Here is a 13,388-nt window from a genome sequence, read left to right on the forward strand (position 1 = left end):
AACCTGATGATTATCTTGTCAAGAAGCGAAGCAGGAAGGGTCCTTCCTTCCCGGTGGCAAGCAGGAGAGAGCAGGCGCGCGCATACACACACAGCCCACCATGATTCGTTTGGTTTTTTTGCGCACCCAGCACTCGTCTCTGGCCTTGTTTTCTGTGAATATCCTATGTTCCCTGATGCTAGGTTCACACTACCTCAGAGTAGTATTAAAGACAAAGGAAAAGCAGTTTACGTAAAACTGCTTTAAAATATTGGTTCAGAACAATGTTATGATTATGAATGCACATTTTGAAAAACAAACACATGCTTTATAATCAGGGTAAAACCGTAATTAAAAATGCTTCTGCTGCAGTATATAGTGCATACAAGTTGCAAATTTAGACTATCCTCTGCATTACTCTATTTATTTATTTATTTATTTATTTGATCATCAGATATATTCTTTCAGGAGATGTAATTCTGTAATCCAAACAGTGTCATTTCCTTTCAGCATGTTCATTTTCCTTAGCACAATGATTCTTGCTATGTGACAAGCAGCCCCAAATTGTTTATTCCTTAGCAAGAAATCATGCCGGGTAAAGGGGAGTGGTTTCCTGCACCATGGAGCAGCATGCATTAGACGTGCAGTGTGAGCACAACTCTCTTTGAATTGTCTTTAACATGAATTCTGAGCCATCAACATTGAAGTTGGAGCCTTTTTTCCATTCCCCATAAACGGTCACAGAGTATTCTCACAATTTAATTTTAGACTGGTTATACTGTGCTTCTGTCTGCTGCCTTCTTGATTTCTGAATTATATTTATCCCCCTTGTTCTGAGTGGCTGCAGAAACACATTGCTTACACTACATGAAGGGACTTGTAACAATCACAATCAAACAATATTTCTTCCTGACAGCCAGAGGAAAATTGTCTATTATAAGCCTGATAAAACATTTTTTGCGGGTGGGTTCTTGAATCTTTGGAAGGATCTGATGCATTTCTCCCTCTCCACCACTGTTTTTTTTCCTTTTCTCCATCTGCACATTTGTTTTTCAGGCAACATTTCTCAGTATGCTAATTCTTATTCAGGAAAATTGTGCCTCATGAAATGTTCGCACTGTTGTTTCCTCAAATGTTACTTTACACTGTAGCATCTCTATATTAGTTATATTTTCTCTTTAGAAAGCAAATACTGTAAGCAAGTTAAGAGACATTGGAGAGAAATGGAAAAGTTTAAACCTCTCCTTAAATTTGTAAAATTCATGATGTTTTAAAAATTGTGTGAATTAACTTTGTTCATATGATGAGCTATTTCAACAGTATTCATATTATAAATAGGTAATGAATCATATATTGCTTTCTTTGAACTCTGACCAGCAACAGTTACTCAAGGTCTAGAAAATATTTTTAAAAGGAAAAAAAAAAAGGTCTAAACTGGTGGAAGAGTAGAAAGCACAAAAGAAAAACTACTCACTGGTAATTCTGTTTGTAGCAATCCTGTCTTCTTCCATAACACTAAACAGCAGCTATTACTGACAGCATTATGGCTCCACCTATCAAGGCAAAATATCTGTCAATCAAGGCATTAAATACGCGCCAATCTGCCTACTTCCTTCAGTTACGGCACTTCCAGATGAAAAGAAAGGAAAAGAGAGAGAAGGAGAAATTAAGACAAAATAAAACAATTCCAAGTAGAATTCTTTGAGGAGGCATGGGAGGAGTGTAGGATGGGAGAAGAGAGGACTGCGATAAACAAAATTACTGGTGAGTAATTTTCCTTTGTCGTATATCCCTCTTCAAACCACCCTACCCAGAAGCAATTTCCCCAGCATACTACATTTTGGCTTACTGTATAGTGGAGCCTGCCATACCTAATGGCCAAAAAGTGATGTCAGCAGATGAGGAGAGGTCCAAGGATAATGCTGAACGTAAATGCAAGGAGATGATCTTACAAATTTCAGTGGCAGTGTCTCAGTCCTTGGTGCTCAGAAAGAGCTGCTGTACCCTAACTGAATGGAATTTAACAATTTTAGGACATGGTCATTTAGCATGATCATAGGCTAACAGAAAACAATTTTTAATCCACTATATTAATGTCCTTTTATTATGACTTTCAAAACAAAATGAACTCCTCTTGATTTTCATAAAATCCTTAAATACAGTGGAGAGGTAAAAACTTCTGAGCTTGTTTGAAGGCCTGGGAATGAAGTTTCCTCTGCTGTGAAAGTGGACAATCAAGACACGCTTTAGGAAGAACAGTGAGTTCCTTAATATATACATGTGAATTTACTTTTGAAATTAACTCATGGAGAAGTCAAAGAACTGTCCTATTTTCAAGTAAGATTTCAGGAACAGGAGAGAAGAAATAATAAAACTCAAATCCTTCATTCCGTGGGCTATCATGACTACAATTAATTAGGCTTTCTTAAATGAAAATGTCTTTGTGGAGGTGTCCAAAATGGAGGAAAGTGCACCTGAAGAATCAAAAGAACACTTTGTCTAAAACCAAAAACCATTGGGTAGGATATGAGAGGAGGCAGGTTTAGCACAGCCTCAGTAGGGCTGCCCTGGAAGAGAGATAGTAAAAGTCAGTATAGAGAAGGAGTCTTCTCTGCAAGATGAGCTGCTTAGAGAAATAGGACGAAGAGTGATAAAATACCCCCTTTGGGCACTGGATCATGAGAGGGCATCTCTGAAAGCACATGGGAGACCAGATTCTTGCCTCGTCTCAAACCTGCCCAAAGAGGCTTATCTGTAGGAACCTCTTCTCAGCTTTCTAGCTTCAAATCCACACACGGATAGCCACAGAGACCATGGATCTGCCTGTAAGTCTAGCATTGTCAAAAGCAGTATCACAGAGATAGGAAGTTGCGTGGGAAGAATCTGAAAGAATACAGAGGGCCTCACAACTAAGTTCTAGAGAAGGACCACCAGGGAAGAAGGCAGAGAAACCACAGACCAAGTGGATTGTTCCAGCTGGGCTGAGAGCATGTTTGAAACATGAATGGGAAAGATGAGCCACAAAAAGAAATGAATGCCTGCAAACAGACAGCCTATGAAGCCGCGGCTGAGGAGACAGCACCCTCTTTTGGGAGCTGAGCACCAGCACCTGCACTGAACCAGGAAGAAGGGAGAATGGTAAAAGCTCCAGTCACTAAAAAACAAACTGTGGTGGATGAGAGGCAGCAGAGCAGGGGACTACTGCCCTGGCAGACTCAGAGTGTAAGAGGGAGTGTCCACTGATAGAGGACGTACCGGTCCAAAGTCTCTGGGAGGCAGGAGAGCAGCAACCCACAGCTAAGTGGAGGGGCAGAGTAAGGGTGGGGAAGGATGAAGACCAGGGAGCATTGTTGTCACCACTGCATTGGAGGGAAGCACATGCCAAGATAAACATGAGACCTCACTCCCTGTGCAGGGCAGAAGTACTGATCACTTGTTTCCCTAGAGTCAGAGAGTGAGAGTGGACAAGCCGAGGGGGTTGTCGTGGTGATGCTTGATCTCTGGCTGCTAGACTTCTGCATGAGAGAGCAGTTTGTGAGGAGCAGAGGATTTCCATTTTCCTTTCCTCCTCTCTTCTCTGCCCATCTTTGTCTTTGACTTTCATCTTCATATTTTCTGCCTTATTCTGAGAGCTAGGGTTGCAGTAGGAGAAGAAAAAGAAAGGAGGAAGATCAGGAAAGCATGTGGAATGAATCATGCACACCATGCTTCCAGGATAGAGGAGCAAAAAGCCTGATCATGAAATGAGCAGACTGGTGCTTAGAAACTGGCCTAGACTGACAGATCTTTTACCTTCTTCCTGTGAATGGTACATTACATAGAGCCATAATGCTGTCAGTAATTGCAGTCATGGACAGGACAAGAGAAGATGGGTGCACAAATGTAATTTTTAAAGAATGCAGGGTTTTCTCTTTAAAATTCCTTTACACTTTTTTCTTGTAAGAAAAATATATTTGATATGTTCAACAATCGTTGCATGCAACAATGTAAAAGCAACAACACACTTCAGAGGGTATGGTTACGCTCCAGAAACCTACAAGTCTCACATGGCTGAAATCATCAGACCAAAGACTTTTCACCCCACTCCACACCTATGACCGAAAGCCAACACAATTGACAGCTTGTTGCGTGCTCACATACATTGTATAGATATATATAAACACACACACATGCACAGAGAAAATGAGAATACTTTCTCAATACGCTACGATTATGGCATCTGTCAGCAGCAAATAAGAGTTAGCTCACAGACACATCTACAGGTAGTGCAGCCATAAGTGAGTAATGGTGACACACTTTACAAGTGTAGATGAATCAAACATATATTGAGGAGTAAGATGTCATCTTTAAAACTGCCTTTTGAATTTTAATTACACTCACTGTTATAGCGTCTGTAGCTGTCAATCTTTGCTTGTGCCACTCTGTACAGAACTGTCCCATGAAAGGCAGACTTTCCTGACAGGAAATGAAAGAAAAGAAGGAAAGAGGAAACAGAAGAGGGGAAGGAGAGATCGAATGATGGTAAAAAAGAAGGTAGAAGAAGAGTTTTTAATCTGTACTTTCAATTACTAACATTTTAAGAGTTCTATTAGCAAAACAATGAGACCATTAGCTGCAATATCTGACTGTACATGAAGTTACAAATATTCTCACTGCATGTATGTCAGATAGGGAAATCTCTCTTGATTTTGCTAAAGCCACCTTGGTTGAGTTGTATAATGTATTGTTTCCCATAATCTCTAATGGCCAAATGAGAGAAAATTTGGCCCATAAAGTTTTATTTTACAAGTGTGAATGAACAGAAAATATGTCTCCTCTTTTTTTGTCTCTGTCTGAGATTTAAAGACAGCCTGAAAAGACTTTTCAAACACTTTTTTCTTGTTTGTTTTTTGCCCTAGGCCCTGTCTATAGTAGGGAAATTTCTATTAATATCACTTCATGCCCCTGATATAGAGACACACTTCACTGGCAGGTCACTGAATACCAGCATTCACTTAATGTAGACAGGACATTAGAAATACCAAAAACAACGTTTTGCTGAGGGACTCATTGAAGGTTTCAGATATGGATTATGAACTTTAACAGTTCTTAACTGAAGGGATGACATGTTGACTCTTAAAGACATTTGTTTAACCCAGTGGTTTATTCAGCTAAATAAGTGTTATCCAAAAAACAAACAAAACATAAAGAGCTTTAAACAGTCTGAACAAAGACTGCTTCCCATTTCAGTTGATTAAGGCTATGCCTTTACTGCCAAAAAAAAGATTGTGGGTTTTGTTTGTTTGCTGTTTACAGTGAGACAGCTAACACATTAGCTAATACAGATTTCATTACATATTATTCTGTCATAGTCCTACCAGTTCTCCAGTCATCCAAAACATCTTCTAGGGGAAAAAACAGTTAGAACTGTATATATACTGTAATAAACAGGCAGAATAAAGTATACAAATGAAAACATCCAACGCCATCTGTCTACATAAGCAAGCAACAACAAAAAAAAAGCACAAAGCCCTCCCCCTTCTCCTTTGCAGATCACCTTTAAGTGAAAGCACTCATTCATTCAGCTGTTAAGAAAGCAGAGAAGGAAATGTTTGGCTGCGTGACAGTGAAGAGACAGCTGAAATGTAAAGAAGTTAAGATGTATTACATTGCCTAACTAAATCATTAGCTCCAGAGTCTAACATCAATCTTAGTACTGGCGCTCATGATTTCTTAGAGATCATGGCTAATATGTTTTATAAATATCCAATATATTAAATTAGACCTAGTCATAGCTTAACTTACACACAAGCAAAAGAGATAGCAAGATATATCCAACAGTCTTTAAATGCTGTGATATTGCCTCAGGCATATTAAAAGGACTGTGAAATCACCCCCTTAAGATAAAGGAGTACTTGTGGCACCTTAGAGACTAACCAATTTATTTGAGCATAAGCTTTCGTGAGCTCAAATAAATTGGTTAGTCTCTAAGGTGCCACAAGTACTCCTTTTCTTTTTGCAAATACAGACTAACACAGCTGTTACTCTGAAACCCCTTAAGATAAGACTTTCATTCACAAGGTTATAATACTCAGTTTCATTACACACGACAATTTTCCTGATCTTTTGTTAAGCTGTAATGAGAAGCTGTGGTATTTCAGAATATCCTAAAACCAAATAAACAAATGCAAAGACAGCTGAGAAATCTAGCACACACAACTTGTGGATGTTATCTACTACCAACAGACAACAACACTTTGAAATCAATAGGACTCCTGGAAAAATAAGGAGTTACTCAATGTGAGCACAGGTATGAAAATCAAGCCTTAATGAAGTATGCCATGCGTCTTCGAGGACAGGGCATATTACAGTCATTTTACAGATCGGCCATACATTTTTTAAATTATCTCTGATCTTACGAAGCCCTTACTTTCCAAAATGCCAAGGCACCCAGAACTCATTGGAAATTACAGTTTCTCAGCCCCTCTGAAAAACTGGGCCCAACTGAGTTCCAAACAGAGTATCCAAGAACAGATGCCACCTTTAAAACATTTGGTCCAAGTAACTTTTTCAAGGTCATTCAGTTGTGGCAGTGGTGAGAAAAGGACTCTGGATTCCTCAATCCAAGTCACTTCGCTAAACTACTACAAAACATTTGCTTGTCCTAAAAAAGAGACACAGCATAAATAAAGAGAGACATCCCCAAATTCCCATAATTTATATTTTATTTTCTTACATAGAGGAGAGGGGATGGTATTTCATCAGAACCAATCTTGGAGCACCAAGGACATACCCACCTGCACTTTCTCCACTCTGAGAGCCTTGAGCACAGTCCCTGTCTATCTGACCTATGGCACTGGACAATGTTCTCTCCAGAGATAGTAAATAAGACTTATTAAAAACCAAATAATGACAATGTTTTGCATTTCTACAGTCCATTTCACCTGAAGATCCCCAACTGCTTTACAAACCTTGATTAACCAAACTGCATAAAAGACCTAAAAAAGTGGACAAGTATTATTATACCCATTTTTCAGGTGGGGAAGCAGAGTTAAGTCACTGCCCCAGATTACATTATAACTTCCATTCTGCAATTGGATCTTCATGGGCAGATCTGAGTCTGTGCAGATCCCCATTGATCTCCACGGGGCTCGGCATGGATGCTCAGGCCACACAGACTTGATTGCACGATATGGATACAAGTTTGTCATCCAGAGTAAACATCTAAGATCTGACTCTGAGTCCTGTGTTATAATCCCTAGATATAGTCCACCTCAACCAGTGCTACTCCTAGGCCATGTCTGCACTGCACCACAGTGGGCACTACAGTGGTCTGAATGGCAGAGCACACCATAGTGTTGCAATATAACTGTCCTGCGTGGATGCTGCTGGACTATAAAGTACTTAGTTAGCATTAACACAGTCCTCTTTCAAATAGAACTGCATTCATGCAAACTAGATACATTTTAGTTTGTGCCAGTAGTGTCCACATAGGGCAGTTAGATGGCAACATTTTGGTGCACTCTGCAATTCACACCCGTAGTCCACTCTATGGTGCAGTGTAGTCAAGCTGCTACAAAGCCGAGAGATGTTATAGTCCTACACTACATGATCCTACCATCTCTCAAGAAACTGCAGCACTAACATCCCTCGTCTTCCTCCAAGCGAGGAACTGAGTTGGAGGCCTGAAATTAGATCCCTAAATTAAGTAACATACTGTCTCTTGATGTATTTATATTTGCTTGATCTACAACTCTTCCTTCTGAAAAAATAGTAAATATGGATATTTTAAGTGGCATTTCCCACTGATGTGTGTGCCTAATGCCTATCTAATGTATAGATTTTTAATATACATATTGAGGTACCTGATGTAGCCTTATAAATGGCCATTCATTTATGAGGTAACAGCTGTAACCATTACAAGAGACAATCCAGAAAGAACTCAGTCAGTCCTTAGCTCCCTTGGAGGAACGTGTATGCATGACTTCCATACGGTCCCAATCCTAAACTCATTAAAATGGATAACAAAACTCCCATTGTTACAGGATCAGGCCCCTAAAGGGATAATGTTAACTTGGAAATTGTCAATTTTTAAAAAATAATTACAGAGACTACAGCTGAGCCCTAAGTCCCCTTGCCTTTATTTGTGGCTTCGTAATATTTTTTCCATTTTAGAACTATTTTGCTGCTGCCTGAAACACCCACATAAACAACTGTGAAACTGGCTAGTGACTAAGCACATTCAAATATTCAATTTACACAAAATGAAAAAAAACAACATTCTCTCACTCTCTTTCAGATAAAGTAATCTTAGGTATTACTTAGGAGAGAAGGTACAAGTGATTTTAGACAGATGTAATTTTTATGTTGATGATGTCCCTTTAACATGAATTTTATAATTGGTAGGGTTTTATCAAGCAAAGAGGCCCAAGGGAGCAATCTGATTACTTAACTAAATTGGTTACCTATGTCATTATGAAAGGATATAAATATTTTACACTTACTTGCCTTTGTCAAATCTGTTTAAAGCCTTTTCTGGGACACTTATCATCATAACAAGTGAGCACTTAAGGCTAAAAATGAAACATTAGCAAAGAAAAGGAACATTTTCCCTCTCGTACAGGAAAAGGGGGGCCCATCCTGGAAATCTACCTACCTATAAACATTTTTATAAAGTACCCATCAGTGTAGAATCTAGGAGATAAAATACAGATTCCAAATTGAAGCCTCTATGAATTAACTTGTGAAATGTTATTGACAAATTGGGATTAATTCTATGAAACTTCATTGCATTTATATTAAAAACATTATAATTGCAAGTAGTAATTTCAAAGTGTAGCCTGCCTACATATTGGAACATATAACTTCAATATTACTCCTGCAGATTAATTTCCTCCCTGCACCTCTCTTTAAATTGCTGAATATTTTTAAAGCAGGTTAATTTGAGACTGAAGCAGTATTCTCTATGAAGATCATACCAACCCCACGCATATAGAGTTGGTCACTAATACCTGTCCGTATAAGAAATTAGAAAAACCCTCTTCCAAACACTACAGTAGGCTTTTATTTAACAACCTTATTTCTGTCATATAGAATAAAGACAACAAATGGCCTGGCAGGGAGCAACTTATCAAGTAAATGTGCACTTATGCTAAAATATGCAAATACTGTGGGAATATTTTTAAAACACAGGATCTAGTGACCACAGAATTTGGAGATAGTGCCAAGAATCTTTACTTGAAGAAACTGAAATGCAGCAAGACAGAGAGGAGTATCCGATTCATACAGAAGCAAATTTATGATTCAGGTTATTCTTCTCCTTACATCAAGGAAAAAGTTACAAATTGGGAGAATCCACTACCAAGCTGACACTACTGCAAACTTAGTTACCAAACATGCTTTTCACCTGCAGCAGTATTGAAAATCCAGGTGAGCGGATGGCGCAGTGGGAGAACCAAATCTGAGTCCTAGTTCTGGCCTTTTGCTCCTTTGGCTAGCAGGGATTGGGAATGATGGATGTGGAAGTAGCATGCTCAGCACCTGGAGGGAGAAAGTGCCGCATGTCCCACACCAATAATTATGAATCCTTAAATACCCAGGAGGACTCATTGAATAAGGCCTGGCACTCCTAGTCCCCTGCTAAAATAACTAAGTATAACCATTGTATAAGCGTTTTGGTAATTTTGTTCAGCTACTGCATGTAAGGACAAAATGGTAGTGTATTTTCATTATGAAACAGAAGCCCTAAAGTCATGAAATGGCATCATTTCCTTGGCCCTTCACAGTTGTAGCTGGATTGGTCTTTAATGCAAAGTGCTATAATTAAGGGGAAGGTGCTAATACCCATATAGCATCAACAACCAATCAACCTTTTCCTGGCACCAGCTTTAGAACAAGGCATTCTGAAACTCTTCCAAGCAAGAGGTAAGACGATCCCAGCATATCAGCAAGTCAATAAACAAGAAGAGGAAAAATAGACTGACTTGATAATACTTTGTTCCTTACTTGGCTTTACTAGTTGTTCCTCCTGTGCAATTTCCACATCATCAGAATCAACAGAAAGTTCCTTTATGAAGTTGGAAGGAAACATGCCAGTCTTTCCATTGAGAATTCCTTCCCACCAGCCCTCCTCCACCTGGAGCAAGACAGAAACAGAACAAAAAGGGGTGTTAATATATACAGTACTTTTTTTATTTAAATGTTTTAAAATACAAATTGTATGAATAAGAACAAATGTGAAAAGAACACTGATTTTGAGCTGTTTGTATGCATTTCTACAAGAATGGGATGCGATTTGCATGTGTCCTTTTTATATGCACGAGATGGATGTATATTATCTGTGCACATCTGCAGGTTTTTTTATTTGTTCAACCATGGGAGTGGACAAGCCATTAAATAAAATGACTGAGCAATACTTCACAATTACAGAGCGCCAAGCACACTTCACATTTGTAAGAATTAGTTCAACCACCAAGGAAATGCAGCGGTTGAAATATGACAGCTCGTTAACTGTGCGCAGCAACACCACACCCCCATTCATGACAGGATATGAAAAAGAACACTAACTGAAAAATTCCAAGTCTTTACAAGCAACTTCTTTAGGTTTCCACTGCATGACGTGACACCACGTATTATGTAAAAGTTAAGGAAACGGCAAAGAACTGAGAGAATATGAAGAACAGTACTAATGTGTGTTAGATTGCAGTAGAGTCAACAGGACCTACAGAAATAAATAATAATGGGAGAAAAAGAAGCAAGCAACTTCCTAATGTAATTTCCATAGAAAATAAATACATCACCTAAAAATAATTCATTCCCTCATGTGTAACCTATCCAATATGGAATGGGAGCATCATACTAGGAAATGACAGTCCCTAAATACCAGATGCCTTTAGGTTATAACATGACAGCAGGGAATGATTTATTCTCTGCATCAGATAAACATATCTTTGACAGATTAATATCTTCCATTCATCAGACACTGCCCATCCACAAAAAAGTGACAGGAGAGGACAGCTTCAGTCTGTGAAATATCAGTCTCTAATGTGGTTTCACCCATCTCCTTTCTGTCAAAAAATAAATAAATAAAATAAAATTCTGAAAACCAGATTCCAAGTGCTTTGCAAGTTGTAGCTGTTTACTAATTTTTTTAGAAACAAAAAATTAAAACGGTTTCAGTTATTTGCTAAGAACTCAGCTATATAGCAAATTTTGTAAAAGTCACAAGTTTTTATACTGTAAATCATTTATTAAGAACATATCCAGGATGCCAGCAACAACTTATAGAAAATATTTTCTCAACCTATAGATGAAGTAGCTGAATCTTAAAACCCAGACATATACTGTACCGTGATTTATTTTTGTTTGGTTACTTCCTTTTGATATATTACTATAAAGTACATTTACCAAGTTATTTTTACTGTAGGGTTTTTTCTACCTCTTGCGTCTCATTCAAATTCATGTCCTTTTATGCTGACTTTTTGCCTTTAATTTTGAATGAAATGCAAATCAATGTGGCTATTTTCATTTAACAACTTCAGTACCTTACCATGCCAAAACACTTTGTTGATGGATCAGTAACATCAGTGAGGTCAAGCACACCTCTGGGAATAATGGTTGTTAGCTACCTGCTGCCTTAGAGAGAAGAAGGAACAAGACATTCTTGGTGAAACAGTGGCCCCGCCACACTGAAAGTCAATGGCAAAACTCCCATGGGCTTCAGTGGGGCTAGGATTTCAGCCAGTGTTTTCATATGTCCTAGAAAAATAATATACTTGTTTGTTTTTGTCTTCTCTGGTCAAACTAAAAAGGCTGGGAAAAACAGAGAAAAATAAACAATAGTATTTTCAAAAGCCAAATCTTTCCTATAATAATTTTCAAAGAGGAAAATTATAGGGTTAAAATCGTTAGCTACACCTTTTAATACAATTCATATATAAAATATTTCTACTTATAATACTGTATTATTCACAGAAGACATTATTGATCAAAACTGAACCTTTATTCATTACCCATACTACCCTAACAGTTACTCAAGTCTGACTTACAGATGACCAAAAGATGAAGCACAATGGAATTATGCAGACCTTTAGGTCCCAATCTTGCAAGATTGAGCCCTTACTGCCTTCCCCCCCCCGTATGCTATAAAACCAAAACAAGACCAACCAATATTATCCACTTACATCCCTCCAAAGTAATTTTTTCTGTATGTTTCCTCTTGCATAACACTGATTTTTAATAAATTAATATCAGTTCCATACACACACACGCACAAATCTCATCATTATTCACCCTTACATCATCTGCAATGCTTACTGATGACTACTGCATGATATTTCCAGTGTCTGCCCAGTGAGCAAGAGACTAGAGCCAGAAGTGGAATCTTTCCAAAACACTATGCAAAGTGATGTTCGCATAGGATACTGGGGAGCTCCATGTTTTAATAAATATTTTTTCAACAACAGCATTGTACAACACAGGTGTGCGTATGTGTGTGCATGCACATTTTTATTAACTTTAAATACACTAGTTAGAGATTATTTCATACAGCAAACTACATATAAAACTGTCTCTGGGATTTAACAGCCCCAAATAGGGACAACCTTGTGCCATATGGTTTGAAATGATGTGATAATTCTTAGTCAATAAAAGCTTACAAATAGAAATGCATTATTCATGTGAGTAGCCTATCAGAAGGTACAAGTATTCAGTAAAATCTGTTACTGTAGCTAAGTGCTTTCAGGATTTATGCACCTGGGTCCTAACTCTTGCCTAGCATTCATGTACTGTAAAAATCATCCTCTTCTTTTTTACCTCAACCACAGAACAGAAATCAGGATTCCTGTAGTAGAGGAAAGGTTCTTGAATTAAGCCATCTCCTACTGACAATACTGTATATACTGTTTTTGGTTCAAGATACTGGGCTGGATGGACCTTTGGTCTGACCCAGTATGGCCATTCTTATGACCTTCTAACTAAAGTGAAAACTACTGTTTTGTCTTCACTAGAATTTTACAAGTTAACTTGAGTTAAGAACATAGCATTTTTTCCTAGTGAAGCCAAGGCTTAGAAGTTTAAGGATAGCTGAATATTCTATTTAAAATGCTTCACTTTACAGCTTCTGGTAAAAATTTTCCCCCTTTTTATTCTAACAGAATATGTGGCTCTGTGTCGAAATCTGGCTTGGAAAACTCTTTCCCCTTCCCAAATACAGCATACCCCGCATGGTTCCCATCTTGACTCTATATGGATAATACAACATACACAGCCATTATTTTGCCTTCCATATTGGTCCTGCATCACAACAAATAATATATCAATATAATCAGCTAATGTAGTCCTAAAGTAGCAGTTACTCTTAGGTGAAAGAAAATCTGGAAGAGGTGTTTTCTGCCACCTAAGTTACATATATAGGTGCCAATCCTGTAAAG

The 13,388-nt window shown here is 38.2% G+C and overlaps 1 protein-coding gene across 5 annotated transcripts in view; it reads right to left on the minus strand.

Moving 5' to 3' along the window:
* SH3KBP1 (SH3 domain containing kinase binding protein 1) overlaps positions 1–13,388 on the minus strand; it is a 339,502-nt gene that overhangs the window by 140,506 nt on the left and 185,608 nt on the right. For 4 of the 5 annotated variants that reach the window (XM_073356811.2, XM_078854184.1, XM_073356821.1 and 1 more), the window contains 2 exons: positions 9,964–10,093; positions 4,360–4,434 (listed from right to left, as the gene is read on the minus strand). In XM_073356811.2, coding sequence (XP_073212912.1) covers positions 4,360–4,434; positions 9,964–10,093 — 205 coding nt within the window. The remainder of the gene's footprint in view (positions 1–4,359; positions 4,435–9,963; positions 10,094–13,388) is intronic. The other variant, XM_078854185.1, reaches the window with a different exon arrangement.

Source organism: Lepidochelys kempii, chromosome 1 (genome assembly GCF_965140285.1).
Source record: "Lepidochelys kempii isolate rLepKem1 chromosome 1, rLepKem1.hap1, whole genome shotgun sequence".
Taxonomy (NCBI): Eukaryota; Metazoa; Chordata; order Testudines; family Cheloniidae; genus Lepidochelys; species Lepidochelys kempii.